Source organism: Etheostoma cragini, chromosome 6 (assembly GCF_013103735.1).
Source record: "Etheostoma cragini isolate CJK2018 chromosome 6, CSU_Ecrag_1.0, whole genome shotgun sequence".
Taxonomy (NCBI): Eukaryota; Metazoa; Chordata; class Actinopteri; order Perciformes; family Percidae; genus Etheostoma; species Etheostoma cragini.
Window position 1 is genome coordinate 26192933 of NC_048412.1, and position 20780 is coordinate 26213712.

Genomic DNA, 20780 nt, shown 5'->3' on the forward strand with positions numbered 1-20780 from the left:
ATGTTTATGTCGTTTTTTTTTTTACTCTTGACCCCCTTCCTCATTTTAAGCTTTTCCCGACACAATTTGTTTAACATGAAAGAAAGCCATATTTATGATATATAATTTTATAAAAATTTGGTTAAGTTTGCTCAGAGGACAACAGGAAGGTTTATTTCCATCAGCAGACATGTGATTGGAAACCTCTCTGGAACTGTAGGCTATCAACTGCTATTTTAGGCCACACACACACACACACACACACACACACACACACACACACACACACACACACACACACACACACACACACACACACACACACACACACACACACACACACACACAATTATCTAATAGACTGCAGGGAAGATAATTGCATAAGCTAAATCAATACCACCTCATTAGAAGATCTGCTTTGGCTAAAAGGTCAATCTCAGCACCCATCAGAGTCCTTTCACTGTATTCAGAGAAAATCTTCATTTTGCCCAAATGCCAAAAACAAGTTTCTACAAAAGCACCTCAGCAATAATGTATTTACTGGAGGACAAGACATCACATTGAGGGACATTAATGTGAAGTCTTGCTAACTACCTTCCTTGAAATGTCAGTGAAGCCGGTGTGGCGTGGCTGCAGGCCCTTCACGTTCATAATCAACCTGCTCAACCTCTGCATTCAGACTGGAGGAACCGGCGGAGACGTCAGCTGCAAACACAATACGAGGATGATTGGACATTTCTGCTCTTCCATCAGTGTTTCAACGCACATTTCCGCTGCTTTATCCCCCTGAAATGACTTTTCCACTTAAGGGTCGCTTCACCCAGAAATAACAGATACACTTTTTTTTTCCTCATGTACCTGTACATGCTTGTGCTTCTTACTGCTCATCTTTTTCTGTAACTGAGATCTCTGCATCCACTGTAATAACACGGTCGATGCTCACTTTACTGTAAGATGACTTACAAATGAATAAAAATAAACTTAATTACTATTTAACAAGTACTACAATATTCTCAAAACCTGGGAAGATAAAAGTCAATCTACCGGATATTAAGTGGGACAATGCAGTGTTTGTAATTCTGAGTTTTTTAAGCATAGTTTTGATTCAGAAACGATCTCTGTTACACAAGAGTGTAAGCCGCATATAGCAGAACAAATACAACAATTTATGCAGCAAGGTGCTCAAATACAGAGCAAACATGTGAAGGGAACAAGGAGTCCTTCCTCAGTTAAGGTTTGACATAATGTTCACTGGTATTATTATATTCCAAGTACTGGGCTGTGCTGCGCTGGAGGAACATTAGGCACGAGGTAATTACATGTCTCTCCTTGACAACTAGCAGAGCTCATATTGGGTGAACAAAATAAAAAAAAATAAAAAACATTCAATAGTGGAAAGCACTCAGAGAGCATGTACCGTATCTCCACCAAAGCTGCTCAGTCCTTTGAATATTCCTGGTAATTATTATACAGGCTCTCTGATAACGCTTATTTATACGTTGTTTACGTCCTTAAGAACAACAGAAACGAAAAGAACCGCTCTATTTAAAGCAAATATTGATGAATCATGTATATAGCACTCAACATGTTTTTTTTCCCTATGTTGCCAGTTTTTGGATGTTGGGCTGATCTGCTGTGCACCGAATAAAAGACTATACATTGCAGCTTAGTGCACCAATTGAACACTGTCTCTATTCAAAGCATAATTACAGCTAAATTACATGGTTCTCTCCAGGAAATTGTGAGAAATCTAGTACTGTGAAATAAAGCGTTACCAATATTTAAATAGGAAATGTTTGTAAATGAGAGAGGAAGAAGCAAGTAGTGTGAAGTCAAAATCAGCCTTGATAGCATCTTTTTATTTCTTTCAAAATGCTAATTTTTATGTCTCTTTTTCCCATCCAATTTAACTAAAATGCACTTTGAAAATGTGCATACAAACAGGAGGGCACAGATGTACCCTGTCTTAAAGGAAAGGTTCCAACATTTTGGGAAATGCGCTGCTTTTTTCTCACTTATCAATAGTTCAGACAGAACAGGATTGGCTCGTCTCCTTCACGGGAAGCTTGTTCTGTCAAAGTGAACGTATGTAGTGGCCTTGTTCTGCTCCCCTGAGCTCCACCAAACTCACTTAAAGCCAAACGAGAAACACTTTGTTTGAATAGAATAGATCTAATAAAGCATCAAACTCACCTCTTTGTGGTGAGTGTGCGGTCTTCTTCCCCTCATGCTGCTGTAACGGTCCATTGCTTTCCCAGTGAAGATCCAGTAGAGTGTGCTTATTTCCCCCACTGTACAAGCTTAGCTAAACACTTCTTGGACCTCTCTGTACTGAACACAGATTTAATTAATCCAACCCCAGTGGGACAGCGAAGGGGTGTAGTTTCCAAAGTGGTGGAGCTTTAAGCTTTGAGATATTCTCTTAAAAGAATTCTCTGCATCAAGAAATAGATCATGTGTTTCAAACTTTCCACCAATCTGTTTTTTTTGGGACTTCCTGACGGACAAGAGGGTCCAAATACACAATGACACAAAAACTACTTACACTCTCAAAACAACACAAACTGTACACAACACCCTTCAGAAAGTCCATATGAGGAGATTGTGTTGCACTGCAGTTCATTACACTGCTGTTGTGTTTGGTGCCCATAGAGATCTGACTTGGATTATTTAACACATTCACCAGTGAGACTCTTATTCATATTTTCGTTTTTATTCCTAGTATAAGAGACATACAATGGTATTCTGTGAGACCAAATTCATAGTAATTCAAGAGGCGTAGCCTGGAAATCAAACAGAAAAAAACCATAATACTGAATCAATGACACCCCGACCACATAGAATGTATTTACACCAAATCAAATACTGATGGAGCGAGACCGCTCCCTCTCCCTTACAATTGGTCAAAAACACACTTCCACTCAAAAACTGTAGCTGCCACAATTCCTCTTATGAAACATTACGGTCACGACCTTAAATCAAGTCGGATGTTTTGTATTTGTTGTTCGAAAGCTATTTAATGCTCTGCTGCCCGTTAATATCCAAATTACCTTTTTCTCATTTTCAACTAACATTGTGGACGGCCGTATTTTCCTTCATTGACTGGAGTTGTAGTACGAGTAGTAAACTTTACATTGGGTCAAATGAGCTTGGGGAAATTGTAATCAATAAAACACCACTTTCAGGTATAGAAAGTAGTGTGTTGCTACAGAATTTTCTTTTCTTTTTTTTCTTCTTCACAGAATTGATCACGGTTCCAGTCAACCGTGGCCAAAGTGACTCTGCTGAAAAGTACAAGAGCGGAGATTCGTGGAGTCTCGATGATTTCAAGGCAGAGCCCACTGGCATCACCTTACCTGAGGAAAGCCCTCAGCAGATGTTTGGCGGCATGGCCACCTGTGAACCGGCTCCCCCGTTACATCGATCCATTAAACAATCTCAGCTTGTCGGATCAGAGTTCATTGCACTTCTCCATGTTTCCACATATATCCTAAATCTCCTCTCCTATTTACTTGCTTCTTGCATTGTTGAAGTTGACACAGGTCAAGTCTAAATCTACAGCGGTAACCATTGTAGAAATCCAGTTTCATTACTGCACTCCCGATTTTATTTTTATTTTTTTTAGCAATTTTGTGTAACATGTTTTTTTCTCTCTCAGAATAAAACAAAAAGCATTCCTAAACGTTAAGTTTTGGACCATATGCCACACATTCTCCCCATCCTTCAATCTTTACCGATAGACTTCTACAATGGCTACATGCCTGCAGTCTGTAGTAGCCAACTTAAGAGGAACTGTGAGCTGCTCCTTTAGAAACCCAAAGGGATGCTAATGCTACTGCTAGAAATAAACAAAACAAAAAAAGTGAACACTGGCACCTATAGGGAGAGTGACACCCAGTGGAAAGTGACATCATACGGAGGCAGTCGAACCTGAAAGTCTGCAGTCTCAGGCTGTGTACTTGCTTTCCAAAGCTCTTCCAAAATAAAATCTGCACGCTCACACTTCTGGGATAAAAAAACAAAATAAAGCAAAAATGAAGGGTTTCATTCCAAAACACTGTATCCATCCAAACAATATGTAACCCTGGTGTTTAAGAATTTTCAAAATAACAGATGACAATTTGTAAAATGTTACTTTGTAAAAGAAAAAGGGCTCAATATACTCAAGATATAACATATTATTCATTAGTGAGTGTTACAATCATACTTGCAGTAATCAGAACAGGTGACAAATATCTCATTCTGGAATGAAACTCTTCAAATATACAATAGATACTATATGACACATACTGACGACCATAGAAAATGAAACACCTACAATATACTGTAGCATAGTAGCCATCTGAGTTCCTTGCATTAACCCCTACCCCATGTCACACACTATTATTAAATAAGGCACACATTTACACATACAGTTAAAATTTGGCTAGTAAGTATTCCTTTATTTACAACCAATAGCCACAAAGTTAATAATTATTGGAGTGCAGTCCATTCTATGTTTTATGTTCATTCTCGTATTGCCAGATGGCGTGGCGTTTCTTTCCTGTTTGGGTCCAAGAGTATTCAGTTTTGTTTGTTTCCATTTCAGAGGATGTTAGACACACTAGATGTGTGGAGCACCAATCTTACAGAAACTTTCTCGATGGACTTAAATGGACCCGATTACGTCTTTTCTGACCCGACATCTGCTGTGACGGGAAAAGAATAGAGAACAGACGAGTTTAGCTGCTTTGTTGTTGAAGGATTTCCTTTCTCTTGTCAACCCGAACAAATTTGGTTCAGTGTTTTCAGCCAACTGACAATGTATCAATGAAGTGCATGATTTGGTGTCCCTAAGATCTTACTTAGGGGGTGGCTGGGGGGGGTTGGGGATCGTTTGATATGCCCAAAGATGAAAGAGTATAGTAAGGCAAAGACATAACTACTTTCAGGGGAATTTGCTGACTTTTCACCACAGGTTACATATACTGCATATGTATATGTATACATATACGGTGTGGATATAAACACACATATATATACACACACATGCATAATATAAACACATTCGAGGGTGGGGTGGGTGGGGACTGGTTACCAACACTACATCAGAAAAGGTTACGCAAAAGCATGAATCTAAGCATCGCAGGAGCCTCTGGCTTTTAAAGTCTTCAAGATGACTGATGTGCAAAGTTCTTCCAACATCAACACGTCCAAAAACTAAGTTGCATTGTAAATCCACACTGAGGACATTGGCAGCCTAATATAAGTTGGTGGCGTCACGTCACCCAAGTCAGCGGTTCTAGAATAAGCAAGTAGCTGAGCAATACCAATATGGTACAAAGATATTCGTTGGACAAAAAGAAGAGGGGGAAAAAACAAGTTTGGTTGAGACTTTCAACAGTGACACTGGCTTCCACACAATGGTTTTTGTGTGAAAGTCTTCAACCTCGAACCCACTGCATTTCTTCAAAAGGTAAGTCCCTTTAAGAAGACACAAGGAGGGAGATTCCCTCTCTAGTTCAGGAGTGTTCCTCCTCAATAGTTGAACTTTCCCTGTTGGTTGACGGGGGACGTGGCAGGTATGAACAGGGGCTTGGGCGGAACGTCAGGTTTGAGAGAGGAGGCCCGGCGGACGATAGCGGCCCTGTGTTGGACCTCCTGCTGCTCTCCGTTGTAGCTGTGCTGGCGTGTCAGGTAACCATTGGGGATGAGGGGGTAGTGAACCTCGCAGGCGCTGCCAGTCGAGTTCATCCGTGCCAGGAGGGGAGGCGGCTGGTGAGGACCACCATTTCGTTGGCTGAAGCTGTGCTGTCGAGGTATCATTCCTCCTCCTCCCCCGCCACCGTTGGGCATCTTGGTGGCTGCAGCAATCAGCGAGTGCCTCTGGGAGGAGTGCCTCCTCTCCAGGGTGGACTGGTGGTGTGGGGGAATTTCCGGAGGAACATCCATGCGTCGGGTGAGGCTGTCTCGTGGTAATGTGGACGAGCTGTAGTAGGTGGCTGATTCTGTTTCAGGAATCTGAGGTTGGATGCGGTTGGGGAATGCTAGCTGACCTCCACCAGCGCAGGCCATCAGACCCGATGGGCTCATTAACTGGGAGTTCTTGCTGCAGCTTGCCTCATGGATGTGCTTCAGGAGCTCATCCAGTGAGGTAACCTCCATCACCTTCTGGGAGTAACCAGGGTAAGGTTGCTGAGATAGCACACGTTCAACATTGGGGATTTTGCGTTCTTCTGGATGGAGGTGACCAACTAATGGCTGCCCATTGGACAAGCCATGGGAGTATGGGAACACCTGCTGGTGAAGCAGGGCTGAGCTGGGCCTGGAGCCAGTGTTGTGGGACTTTGCTTCCTTGGCATTGTTGCAATTCTGATTTTTCTCCCACTGGTTCTTGAAGGCTTTCATGCTCTTGATCGGCAGTTCTGGGGTTGAGTCTGGTGTTGGCAGCCCGGAAAGCTCTGAGGAATGGTGGAGGTGGTGTTGGTGGTGGACCAGGTCTCCCATTGTCATTGCGTGATGGCCGTTTCTCCTTGGTGGGTGATGCTCCTTGCTGCTGGCAAAGAAGGAGTTGTAGATCTTTGGAGATGACACTTCCATCTTGTCATCTTTGCTCTGGCTGTCCAGGAGGCCATTGAGCTTGGCCAAGCTGCGGAGGGACAGGGCGTGCGGGATGGGGGCCTCGGGATCTTTCGACAACTTCTTAGTCTTGTGGCCGGTGTGGTTACAGTAGCAGGAGACAAGGAAGCCAGATAGGAAGGCGCCAAGGACAAAGGCCACCAATACACAAGCAATCAGCAAAGTATAATGGACACTGTGATTGGTCTTCTCCAGCTCTGGTGGTCGCCTAACACCTTCAAAACAGAAAAAAAAGATACTTGAGTTAGAGCTTTTCTGACTGAGCCAGAAGAGTTAATATAGGTCAAGTAGCAGCTGGGACAAACAGGTTGTGTTTACAAGGGCTTCCTATCCTTCCACTGTTAATAGATCAATACAGCCTTTCTTTGTAGAACCTGTGCTCCCCCCCCCCCCCCCCCCCCCCCCCCCCCCCCCCCCAAGACCTGCCCAGTCTGGGAGAAATCAACTCTGAAATGAGTTAGAGCTTTAAATATTGATGGGAGCACAGCAGCGGGAACCTATATCATTTTCACAGACTTTGCTTTCCAATGCAAGGATCAGGGGCGAGAGCACCTGGTATGATGAACAAGCCAAAAATAACAGATCTATTCAATAACTCACCGGGTGTGGTGCCTTTGCCAACACAGACTCAAATGAGGCTGTCAGATTCTTTTAATATGAAGCCGAAGGGACAGTCTGTGCACCTAAAACACAAGGTTACTTTGCCGAGGTAAATCTACCGTGTAAATGTCCTTGGGTGATGTGACCCCAGCACTGTGTATGCCTAATGGCGTGAAAGGCGACGGCGATAAGAGGAGTGAAACCTGCCACCTCTCGTAATCAGAGCTCATTTGCAAGAGTCTGCTGCCATCTGTGGTGTCAGGCCCTTCTCTCCGCTCTTAATGACAGTTTCTGTGAAACTGATTAGTGGGAGGCGGGGGATGGCTGAGCTGCAGTGGGGGGATGCAGGTGTTCCAAACAAGCTTAACCCAACAGCTAATGAAAGCTTCGTTCAGGATTGAACGAGAAAAAATGTCTAAGTCAGCCTTGATGAAAGTTTCTGAGATGTTAAGAATGATGAAGAGAAGTAGGACGATTGGTGGATGACTATAAGGGAGATCAGTGCAATAATTAGGTCTGTATTATATTTTAATCATTTTCTCTGAATTAAGTGACCCACACTTGACAGAATAAGGCTCTTTAGTCCACATAACTGATGAAGAAATTCACTGAAATCCATCCCTGAATAAGTTATGATGTGGGCGACTGGGTATAGTGTACAATTTTATATTGCAGTAGTGATATAGCCTTCAGTACTTCCTCATCTGGTAAATTAAGATACTCATAGTTATTGGAAAATAATCTAATGGGAATGTCAGTTTTAGCTAGGCCAGTTAACCGGAAACATTCGGATACTAACCACACAGACTAAACACACACAACTATTCCTTGAGTTGCAATATTGTCCTCCGCCAAAGGCCTCAGATTTCAGGGGATGTACAGTCTTCATCACATCAGCCAATCCAGCCAGGAACATCACGATATTTCAGCTTGTAGAGGTGTAATGTGATAAAGCCGTGAACACTACGGGTGCCCGATTCAGAAAATGTCTCAATTCAATTTTAAGGCTCAAGATTCAATTCAAAATGTATTTGATGCAAAAACTATTCTCACTTAAAAAAAAAAAAAAAAAGATTCAGTAAATGTAGTTACTTTTTCCATGTGGTAGTATACATGCCTTTACACACACAAAAAAGAATCGATTTTTGAAATTCTTTTAATTGATTTTAAATCTATAGAGCTTGAATTGTGATTCAAATGTGAATTGATTTTTTTGCACGACCCAAATCCTGTAAAAGTGATAAGACGCCCCAGTCCTTTTGAGACCAAAATCTCTGAAGGACTTAATTTAGGTGGACCGGAGGGTGTGAATAAAGCATCGTAAATTAACTCCTGAAACAGTAAGACCTGGGTGAACATTATTAAAAAGGTAATGAGTTTGTGTTAAAAGGGCCAAAAAGGGTCTTCCTCACTGTGTATGTGATTAGGGGATACTACAGGGGTGGCAAATCTAATCAGAGAATTGAAAGATTTCAGTCAAATCACACACACACACACACACACACACACACACACACACACACACACACACACACACACACACACACACACACACACACACACACACACACACACACACACACACACACACACACACACACACACACACACACACACACACACACACACTATTATTTTCTAGAGCTTTGAAAGGAACCTGACACCATGGTAACTACACGATGCATGACGTAGATAGACAAGTCGTTTGCGTCCTGTCAGCATTACAGCTTTACTCTGGCAGAATATTATGAGATAGGATGCTGCAAAATGAAGAGACAGACTTATCTCTCATCGAACACAGTTTTTGTCCAACATTTTTTAAAACGAGTTGACAATTTAGGTCATGGAGTTACTGTGAAACTTCTTTTTGCGCTTCATTATCTAGATATAGACGTTTGAGCAGGTGTGCTTGTAAAGGCTTGTTATTTCATTATCATGTATCAGTACACTCTTTTAGAGGGGTGCTTTGCTACTATTTTCCCTACACACAGAGAGAGAGAGAGCGAGAGAAACTGTGGTGCAGTATAATCTTTCAGGAAATAACGCTTCGACTAGAGCTTCCAATTAAAAATACCCAATTTTGCCATTTATTCCTATGATTGCCTCGACTTATGACCACATTAAAAAGCCATAAATCATAATTGCAATCCCAGTGGGAGAGGCAATCAAACGTGATGCTGCAGTGAGCCTGTTAATACTTCTTTTAATCTTGGACACATTTTTTGGGGGGACTCATTACACAGACAGCCAATCAGCTTGTTGTGGGTCTAAGTTTGTGGTTCTAACGGATCAGTCTCCCAATGTGCAGCTCTAGTCATGAGCAGTGAAAGGCTGCTCTCATCTCTCTGTGCTTTCTGCCTCCTGTTACCCCTGTGGCTCCCTGGTACCTGTGAGTCACCGCTCCCTCTGGACTCTCCTCTCCCTCCCTGGCTGGCTGTGGCTACAGGCCTATTGAAGGGTTCCTCCTGGTTGAACGGTATGAGTCAAATGCCACGACAGGGGGTAAAATGCACAGCTGAGGTAAACAAATCCAAAGCCTACAAATGACCTGTCACAACATGTTTCATGAACAGCCTGGATGACTCAATCACTGGGTATGTTGGACATATGTTGCCACCGGTCACAGTGAAATTAATACCCTGTGAATCATACAGACAGCCTAGCAAGCAGCTAGGTGGCGCACAGGAGGTGTCGGCCAACTGTACACACAGACTACTTTCTTTGCACTGCTTTACAAGCATCTGGACACTGAAAACTGAGGTTTGAAATTTTTGTTTTCAAGCGTGTTCATGGGGGGAAATCATCCCCTTAAGTAAACGTGATAATTAATGCCGCTTTACACTCGCCCCACAACTTCCCTTCAAATGTTTACATAGCTTGAGAGTCAGTATTCCCCTCGAACGTTGTCACATTATATTTCTGTGTCAACTCAACATGGTCTCTGCTCAGCAGAGGCTTAATATAGAGATACCCAAGTCTGCCAAAAGGTAAAAAGACAGATGGGCTGCAAGCATGGAGGCAAGGGAGGGGATGGGAGAGAAGGATGTTTAGAGCCAGGGGAAAAGAGGAAGATGAAGGGATGAAATTCAACCCTGATGACAAACTGGAGTTAAAAATGGGAGTGAATGTGAGAGGACTCTCAAAGATCCAAAAGACAGGGGAGCAAGAGCAAAGAAAGAGAGTAGAGATGAGAGCCAGAGAGCTAAAATTAAAAAAAAGAGATGGAGAGAACGATTGATGGTATGTGTGAGGAGCAGATTTGAAGGAGGAGGAGGATGGTGAGAGAGGCAAAGTGAGAGACAGACAGACGTGACGGGCTGAGTGACAGACCGTCACTCTGCTGGGTTTTGAAGCCTGGTGCTCTGCAGCAGCTGTGATATGGTTGGAGAACAACCCTGGTGCTCCTCCACAGCGCCGTAGGAAGAGAAGCGCTCTGTGATTGCATCCATACTGCTAAAAATAGACAGTGAGGTAGGTTATATAAACAAGCAGGTTTTACCCTACGTTGCCTGTGCCGCGTCTTACTAATTACCGATGCTTTTTGCACAAGGGAAATAAAGTAAGGAGGTCTGGCAGTTGTTGTGTGAATCCTTTTTTCCTGCAGGTGATGAACAAATATTGCCAGGAAAGAAGGGCTAACTTTAGTTCAGACGACACTCAAGGTCAGAAACAAAATAATTTAAACAGAGGAACAACTTTTCTCTTGCACCTAAATCTTCTATTATATCAAGCCTTTCTCAAGGGTTAAATACTTTGCAACCTGGAGAACATCTTGTGTTCTATTTTTGCGCATTAAGTGAAGACGTTCCACATTAGCCCTAATTAGTTTCCGCTTCTGCAAGCTTACAAGTGCATGTAATTGTTCCCTAATGGCTACTCCATCCCAAAGAGAAGCCAACGAGACAAAATGGCCAAAGGCTTCATAGACAAGGATTACACCCTCCCCCTACACACACACACACACACACACACACACACACACACACACTAATGCTGGAGATTTGTTTGCTCCATACTAAAAATAACAATTTAGCTCCCAAAAGATGCCGTGAGGTTGAAGATTGGAACAAATGAATTATTTTCCTTTCTCAAATCCGAGTGAAAAGCAGAGCAGCTCTGACCCGTTGCTGTGAGCTTTAGTAACTTGACAGTTTTAATACCTGATGTCTGTGCACTGACAGACATGGTTAGCAAAGAGAGCATGAGTGTGTGTGTGTGTGTCTCAGTACACACACACACACACACACACACACACACACAGTTGACTGAGTGTATTCAATCATGTACACTTGTTATTAGGAATTTGCATAATATTCCACCTCAGTGCTCAGCCAATTGGATGCAGTCTAATATATGCACACGAGCTAAGGTGATATGGTGTAATGTAACATATCCATTCCAATTGAAAGCAGTGGTAATAAGCACTGCATTTCATTCCAGGTGTGCTGATGCATAGAGAGCATAGATTTCATTACAGGTTTGATTGAATACTGGTAAATTAGGTGTGCTGTGGCATCTGGCAATCAGAACCATACTGTCTATATGAAGTCCTGCAAAATTTAAACTTGTGCTTTGAAGGGAAAGTCAAGTTTTTAAGTAGCAGGATACATTTTGTTTCTCCAACAACACTAAAACAACACATAGTGGTTAAATAAAGGGGTGGTTCATTCAAATTACAAAACACACACTCTGCTGCCACCCTATTTTGTACTTTGGGTAAACCAATTCTTGAATAACTTATCAGAATTCATTAAACCAGGCAGTGCACATGCATTGAGTTATGTCCTTTTGTTTTTTACATGCAGTTGCATCAGGAAAAAAAAGAGGATCTATTTATTTGCCATTCATTGGCTGGTGAAGCAAAATGGTTCCAATGCAAACCTCCAACTGTGGTGATTCACATGGCAGAGGAAGAGGCACTGGAAGAATCTTGGCTCCACCAGCAAACTTAAAGAGACAGTCCACACCAAAGTCAGTTTTTGCAGATATGGTGAATCGTTAAAACTCATCTTGGTGCTGTTCAAGCTCAACAACTAGTGTGCACCAAACAAAAAGGTAAGGACTCTTAATAATAAAAGGCCATTTAGTGGACACTTATCTGAAGGAGTACCTCCCTGCTCCCAAATGTAACCTTTGTTTTCCATACAACCTTTGTCTTTTTGCTAAAAACCCCATCTACCATTGTGTCACGTAGCGCTGTCTTTGGAGTGAACTGCTGCTTTAAGAGATGGAGAAACTGCTCGCAGGTCCACTCAACCACCTGCGCACAGTTCCAGCCATCGGCTGGTAAAACTAGAAAAGAGTCAGTGAGAAGAATTCAACAAAGGAGGCAGGTTCAGCTAAAGGGTTAGTCCAACTGAAGAAAGAAACAAAGAAAAACAGGCAGGTAAAATGGGAGAAATTCTCCCCAGAGGTCAATGGGACAAAAGGGTAAGGGGTTAGGGTTAGGAGCCGGGACTACTGCGTGGGTGGATTTGATCACTGTGGGCCCCGTGGATCGCTGGGACGCTCCATCCTGACAGTGAGCTGGGCTTTAATATCCGACATGGAACAAAGAGTCATCAAAATTCCCGGTTATGGAAAGTCAAGTATTTGGTGTGTGTAATGCCTTTAAGGTTAGTTTTTACAGCGCAGTGCAGTGCAGTGTGTGTTTTTGTAGTAAGACATGATGTCATTTATAATCGCCATAAAGTGCTGGTGTGCTGAGCGGAGGGAAAAATTGCCTAGTTCTGTGTGACCTTTAATGATTGCCATTACACTATGACTATTACTCAGGGAACCCAAATTGGCAGTAACAAAAAGAGAAGTTAATGGATGTCTGTATGTGTACATCACAGTTATGATTTATGTAAGAGTAGCCAAAAGGGTCAACTTAGATGTATGGGTTGAATGACATTGGACAGCCGGCAGTTCTATTTAACCATGGTAATGATCGTGTCATGGATACGCATCCTCAATCTGACCCTTAAGATGAAAACACTTATTTAATTTCTGAATGTCCAAAAAGCGACTTCAAACTGATTGAAGAAATGAAAAAAATCAAAGCGTTAATAAATTAACACAGCTGAGTTGTGGTAGGTGGTGTTTATTTAACCGTTGACTAATGAAACTAATAAGAATTAGCATATGTATGGGTTATGCTTGGTTCTTTTCAAAGGCTAATACTTTATATTATATTAGACGTACGTATTTGCTTATTTAAAAAAAAATACATAAAATATTAACCTTATATTAACCATATTAAATACTGATTGTGATTTGGAGGAGGAGATACTGTGAAGGTGGTTAGGGGACACACAGTCAGAGCCTTATCAGGGACTGGATGATACCGGCGGTGTTGGTTTCCATGGTCTTCGCAAGTAGAAACTAACCCGCCAGGACACCAGCTCTTCTTCATGGAAAGGGTTAGCCCGAGTTCACTCTCTGCTGTCCTCCTGTATTGTTTTAATGAGTTTGAAAATGCCCGCTTCACTTGATTCTATTATCGAGCCGTCTCCCTGTGCTTGTCAGCTAAATTAGCTGCTAGCCTGGCTTTTCAGTCTAACCCACGCAAGTTCATCTAAATATGCAGGAGAGTCACTGAAAAGGTCAAGTAACAATAGAGGGAGAGAAAACAAACCAGAGGGGTCTAGACACAGGAGTCTTGTGTGCCACAGTTTTGCTAACACAGTTTTCGGTGTTCACACACAATGAAGAAGTGGGTGTTCCCTGGCCAGAAACGGCTCTGGTGCAATCTGACTGCTGGCATTTTTCTAAATAGCAGCAGGTCAACAGGTTCCTGCCCGTGCCTTTTAGTCTTCCCTGGTGTTTACATAATGTAGTGCAGCTACCCACATCTGAGCCAACATTTCAACTCATGCTTTTTATCTGTCCAAAACACAGCTACATAAAACAAAAACACAGGTTAGGATTAACAGGGCTGCAAGTGTTAAGTGAGTGACTGCTTTTGTCCTTTTTTCTTATAGCTTATAGAGTTTATATCTCCCTCCCAGTTATGGATAAAGTATATTGACAGATGGTTTACTCTTACTCGTATGTTCTATGGAAGACCATTGTGGAAAAGGGAACTTTTAGAACTTGGGTAACTTTCCTGAGCAGTTACATCTGTCTCAACTGTCACATGTAATATACAACTTTTACACAGCCTTGGGATACAAAACAGTCCCTGGCTTACAGACTATCCTTGTTTTAACAAGGTAAGTATGGTGACACATTTCCACTCCAAAAAAGGAAATTGAAATTGTGAGCCAAGCAGGTATTTGCAGGAAGGTTAGGGTTCAGATTCCTGATCAAGGGTCCAGCAGTTGGGCGAGTGCAAGGATCAAACCTGTTTTATCATTCAAACGATGGCTGTATGTGCTACTGTGCATTTTGTATATGAAAGTGTGTAATCTCATGGAGATGTTTACATAACACACCTAGGGCCATAATGGCACTAGGCAGTCTTAAGATAATAAAACAGATTTTTTTTTATTGATAAGCATATCATTTCATCAGCTAACTAATGTCATCATCTAGGGAAAGTTTGTGTGAATTGGCTTCTTTCACAGATATTTTGACATGTCAGAGTAGGAAAAGAACAAAAAAATAAAATGAATGTTGGCTGAATTCCATTTAGCGTCATCCGTTTGACTATCCTGGTACTGTTCATGCTGGCTCACTGTCACAGAGCCATCGCTTATGCTATTAGAATTTTTTTTCCTGCCATGACAAGACAAAATGTCTGCTGTGAAAAGGGCCTTTAGTGTCTAGCTGTTGGAATGCTTGCTGGTTAGGTAGCCCAATGGCTAGTTGGGGAGCTAACTGCTGATAAAACATTGTGTCATCAGAAGATGAGCTGAGCTTATTCAAAGACAGGTCCAAGTCAGGTCTGAAGTATCCCTGAGGAACCCCGTGTCTACACCGGGTATGTTGAGAAAGTAGAGTGTCAGCAGCTGTGTCTGCTGGACTACTGAAGGCGCTCAGCCACAGTTGTGCAAACAGAAGTGGTTTTTACAACACTCACGGATTAATATACAATAACTGTAAAATAGTTAAGTACTTTTGAGTAAAAAAAAAAGACAAAGCCCACAGGTGCACTACGGTTGCAGTTAAATGCGTACAGATTAAGCTGTTAAATGGTCAGTGCAGACAGCTGTTGATTAAAATTCTTAAAAAATGTGTTTCCTTAGATGTGCATGAGAGAGGACTGAAACACATGGGTGAAACGCATCCATCCAAAGTCACAAGTCTGCATTAGCAAAGTGTAAATTGAGGTGAAAGCATTAGATCACTTTTCTTCAACGCTACGTCAATAGTGTTTTCTATGCACTAAACTGCCACAGTCCTAGAAAATTCTTGCTGTGACTCAAATCTACAGGTCTGGTCTTTATAGAGTCTAGTGGTTGCATGTTTTGATGGATGACGCTTGGTGGTTTTGGTAACTTAAGTTGTTGAGCTAAAACTGTGTTTTGGAGTAAAGACATGACAATGTTCTTCACTTTGGTTACATGCATTTATTCAACTGTAGTGTTTTGTAACTCCTGACTAGCTGGTTCTATATTGGGCCACTATCTGTGTATGGTTGTCGACTGGCCCACCTCGTGGCAGCTGGGAGATTTGTGACACAGGTGCAGAGCCTCTAGAGAAGGTACAGACAGAGAAGCAGCGATAGAGAAATGGACAGGGAGTGAGAGAGATTGCAGGCCCTCTTGGAACTGTGATGTTGTTACTTCTACGCCGGCTCTTTTCCTTTCCTTATCAACCCGCCCTTGCCTCTGACTGAACCGACAGTGTCAGAGTCTCTGGCTGAAATAGATTGCGCTGCTGTTTCTATTACATCCTGCACCGTTCTCCCCACTGTTGTCCGACTCCCTGGCTCAGGCCCCTGCTGGTTATTTATTTGTTATGGGCTTTTCTCATTTGAGCCTGAGTAGCTCATCATTGCAGCCAGAGAGTCTGTCTGCGTGAATGGAAGCTTCAAGGATTTATGTACTTCTGACATGGTCCTTGTGCTAGCAAGCAGCAGGGAGAGGACAAAACCCCGCTCCATGTCACATTGTCCTCCCTGAATACCATCCAACTGAACCATATCTTCTTCCTAAACTTGACGGAATATGTTCCAGTCCTCAGAAGGGGATAAACCCCCAAACTGTCTCTCGTCTGCTCTGCAGCTTGTGTCTTTACGAGATGACTTGATGGTCAGAGAGAAGTTTTGTTTGCACTTCCTGCTATGGTCATGTTATTCACTATGAGTGCAAACTTACTGTCATATTAAACATTTAAGAATTGAGACATGAGCATATAAAGATCAAGATGTAATTAAATATTCAAGAACTGGTTGGAGTTTTATAGGTCATGTCATTTATTGGGGTAGCTGGATGGTGTGGTATGATTTTTGAAGAGTTTATAACTTCAGGATTACAGGTCCGATGCCTTTAATAATGTGGGAATAGGAACTCACAGTGAAAACGGAACCTTCAATTTGTGAAGAAACCATCAATCCCTGTTTCTAGACCTCTAGTTTTGTTATTTGACCTTTTCTGTGACTCTTCTGCAAATGTAGATGAACCAGTTTGAGTTCAACTTTAAAGCCAGGCTAGCAGCTAATTTGGCTGACATTTGTAAATTCACAATTCCCCAACGTCCAGGCCAACCATATAACCTTCAGAGCTGAAATGATTAGTCAATTAAATGTTAAAGTTTTTTTGTTCCAAGCCAAAATACCAAAAGGTTGATGATTCCTTATGAAATATGAAGATTTGCTGGTTTTCTTTGTCTTACTTTATAGAAAATGTCAGCAACAGGTATGTGGAATGTAAATACGTCACCTCCAACTCTGTACATTTTTCACTGACCTCTGATGTCTAACAGATCAACTAATTAATTGAAAAAAGTAATTGGCAATATGTGGTTCAGGTCACTCCATATGTGTAGATGGTAATTCCTTCAGAAACAATACCTAACATCCAATAGCATTGCTTCTTTGATATACATGTGTTTTTACTGGCCTCGACTGAACATTGGTTCAGACTGTCCTGGGTTAAAGGTCATCAGCCGGACAACAAACAGGAAACGCTTCTTTAAAATAGCATAGAAGAAGTGGTAAAGGTGTCACTAAGAGTGAAAGGAGCGCGGCTGGGTATCATGGATACGGTCAAAACCACATAAATTAGAAATATATATATATATATATATATATATATTTCTAATTTATGTGGTTACAGGGATTACATCCGCAGTCTATTAGATCATTGTATGTGTGATTGACCATGAGGACAACCACCGTGCAGTCAATAGTTTTGATTGTTTTCCTGATAGGTAGGCATTAATTTAATAAAATGCTTTTATATTTTATTTGTACTTTAATAAAGCAGAGTGCCCTGATTTTTTTTTGGTCCATTCCTTTTTTGTAGATAACCTTTGTTTAACTTTATAAAATCAAGAATGATACTTCTTCATCTTAGAATGTGGACAGCGACCCTAGGAAACACGTCTCGGGTATCAAAGAAAGCCTCACTGAGAGAGTTAAAGTAGCTAGTGGGACAGCAGCTAGCCTGAAAGTTAACGTTAGCTCTCTATCCCTACAAGTCTGTGTAAGCTGCATAGGGGAATGACTTTTGATACCTGGCTTGTGCTTTGAATTTGTTTTCCATGAGTAAGAAAACATTGAGGGAATATTTGTGCTTGCTGACGAGCTAAATAAAAGATGAGGAAAGGCCATGAGGGAGCAGTGTTGTGTAGACTCAGGTTCTTTACTTGATTTGAGGAGTTAATTAGAGCCAGTGCTGTATTTAATACAAGTCATTAAATCTTTCCCATTCATGGCTGCTTTGTTGAGTACATCAAGATACTATTAATATTATTATTATATATAAGCTGAAAATAACGGGACGAGAAGGTCCTCCTCTAATATTTGGGCCCTATCCAAACCATGTTTATCTCTGTTTAGTGAATGTGTACGCTGGTATTCAGTGAAATTGAACCCATCATTATTGCCATCTAACTATTATTTCCGCTAGCATACCCAGCTACCCAGAAGAAGCCTGGAAGAAGCCAATGGCTGGACATGACTCAGGCATGATGTAAGAGGACAACGGGTGCCGTGTGCACATGTGTGGTTTGTATTCAGTGAGTGGCTGATCCGCTCTCCGTCTCACATCTGGTATAGTCTTTTGTTGCCCGACCTTCCTCCACAGCGCTGCAGTGGAGGGTCTGGTGAGTCCACACAGCAATCCGGGATTGAAGAAAAACCTATTCTGGTTTATTGGGCATTTCGTATTGAGCGGTGCTAAACGCCGAGCGGAGCACCGGTACCGTTGCAAAAAGCCTCTGGAAGAAACTTGTTTTTGGTGGAACACGTGTACGTTCAAAGGTTGTTTTAGTTGTGCAACAGATAACTCAGATTAGACAGATTGTCTAGCTAGCCGTCTAGATTCACCCTGCAAAGATCTGATAGCCATAGCCCTATAAGAAAGAAACACAAAGAAAGAGGAAGATAACAGACATCCGAAAAGAGAAGAGAATTTTCGGTAGAACAAAAGCAATCCCGGAAGTGGAACATCGTGGATATAGACTACATCTGGGATGACAACAGAAACAGGCTGACGTGCAACCAGGCACATATGCTTATCTTTGTAAAGAAGAACATCTTAATAAGAATTAGGCTTTGAGTTACCGGTGATATTTTCTTTTTCATCATACATATTTGGTAGAGGCTCACTGTCAGGGAAGGCTTTCCTAAAAGGCAATTTTTTGGTTTTGTAAAGAGGTCTGTATTTAGCCCCGTGTTCCAGGTGACTGTTGTCACACACAAGTGAAAGATATTTATGTTGGTATTTATTTTTCGTATTTTATATTTTATTGCTTGTCTAATCATATTATGTGCTTTGTAAGTTGTATAATAGCTAAAAAGCTTTTAAAGTAGCTTCATAAATTTGTATAATTTAATTTGTGCTCAGTGTAATGAATGGCTGAATGACTTTAAAACAACAAACAAACTCGGTATTGACTAACTGCCAAATTGCATAATTGTAAAACATCGGTATCGGCCCAGAATATTACGATGGATGGAGGCCTGGTTATTAAGGACATCATTAAGCAATGATGCCTTTCACTAAGAGGTTGGTTTAGAGAACTAGTGAGTTAAGTGTTAGTGAGCTTATGAAAGTGATATTTCACCCCGGGAGAACGTTTACACATGTCGAATGGTGAGCTGCTTCCTGCCTTTACTGGTCAGGACTCATTTTCTCATCGACTATTAAACAGCATGCCAGATTTATTTATTCTTCAACCATGGATGGAGGACATACAGTAATTTTGGATTTGTCTCCACTGTCATTTTTACATGAGCTGTTTGAAATGAGTGCCATTGCTATGGAAACGGTGCAGCCAAGTGTGCTGTTCTCCCAGAGTGAAACATAATTGTTTTTTTTGTTAGTGGTCAGTCTGGTTAAAAGCGTTCGATGAGGCATTCGGGGCCCGGCAGTGCAATCCCGTGCAGGTTCACTGAGGACAGACATCCCTCCCCCTTACCCTCCATCTCCACACTGATTGGCTCCGAGTCAGGTGACCCTTGTTCCCCCACAGGGGGAGGGCCATCAGGACCTGTACCTCTTTCAGGGTCACCTGCCTCCTTTGGGAATGCCGCCCCATGATAGGTTGTGCTGGCGCTTGTGGGTGTGGTCTTCCCTGTGGTTGTAACGAAGGGGGGAAGGGGGGAGGAGGAGGAGGGGTGGGAGGGGCGACAGAGTGAGTGATTAGTGAAACGTGAATCAGCCTAGGGAATCAACTTCAGAGAAATGAGGGTGAGTCCAGAGTGGAAAGACAACCGTCACCCGTTAACATTAAGACCCAGTGATGATAGTGAGCAACAGGATGAGCACACAGAGCAGAAGTAAACGCATCCATCCCTTCACCTCCCCACAGATACACAACGAGTGCTGCAGTGAACTTTACCAGCTGCTCAATGCCCACGTTCACTCTCCAGGAAACTGGGATTTTGGCATTCCAACATTTGCAGGTACACATCCACCATTCTCCAGAATATTGTCTTGCTATGATCACACTTCAAAACAACTCTTATGCTTTAAAGAAATACATCATTAGCACACTTTGTGACTGTTTAACCTTCATTACTCTGCTATCTGGAAGTTTGTCAGACAAGACTCAGTTTAGCAGAAGTTGACAGTAAATATATTAAGTGTATTCATTCTTTAATGACTCTCACATTATCATAAACTGCAACTGGGTTTTGACCACTTTTATAATATTTAAGTTTAATGACTTGACAGAAACATTTGTCAAACTTCAGTCTTGTGTTAATAAACCACCCAATAATCCTTTAATCCTGGTTCTCCAGTTTATTTCACAGAAAAAAGCAACCTTATAACCTTATTTACTTTTTTTTTTTTTTTTAACCGGTCTTGATCTCCTACCACAGTTAAAACTCCTCTGCGTCCGCTCTAAGTGTTTTCACAGATAAGTTGAAATAGATACTAGTGGCTGGCTAGGTGATGATTTTCTTTCTCCACCACAACTCTTTTCCACTACCTCACCCGAGCTGAGCTGTTCTGCAGAAAACTCCCGTCACCTTGAGGCAGAGC

The 20780-nt window shown here is 41.9% G+C and overlaps 1 protein-coding gene across 5 annotated transcripts in view; it reads right to left on the reverse strand.

Annotated features, from left to right (window-relative positions):
* Positions 1-2676: 2676 nt before the first annotated feature.
* The window catches only part of sema6e (sema domain, transmembrane domain (TM), and cytoplasmic domain, (semaphorin) 6E), a 150859-nt gene continuing 132755 nt past the window's right edge, over positions 2677-20780 (reverse strand). For 3 of the 5 annotated variants that reach the window (XM_034873821.1, XM_034873823.1, XM_034873822.1), the window contains 2 exons: positions 19711-19866; positions 2677-6812 (listed from right to left, as the gene is read on the reverse strand). In XM_034873821.1, the coding sequence (XP_034729712.1) occupies positions 5497-6812; positions 19711-19866 (1472 nt within the window). In that variant the 3' untranslated portion in view covers positions 2677-5496. The remainder of the gene's footprint in view (positions 6813-19710; positions 19867-20780) is intronic. The other 2 variants (XM_034873824.1, XM_034873825.1) reach the window with 2 other exon arrangements.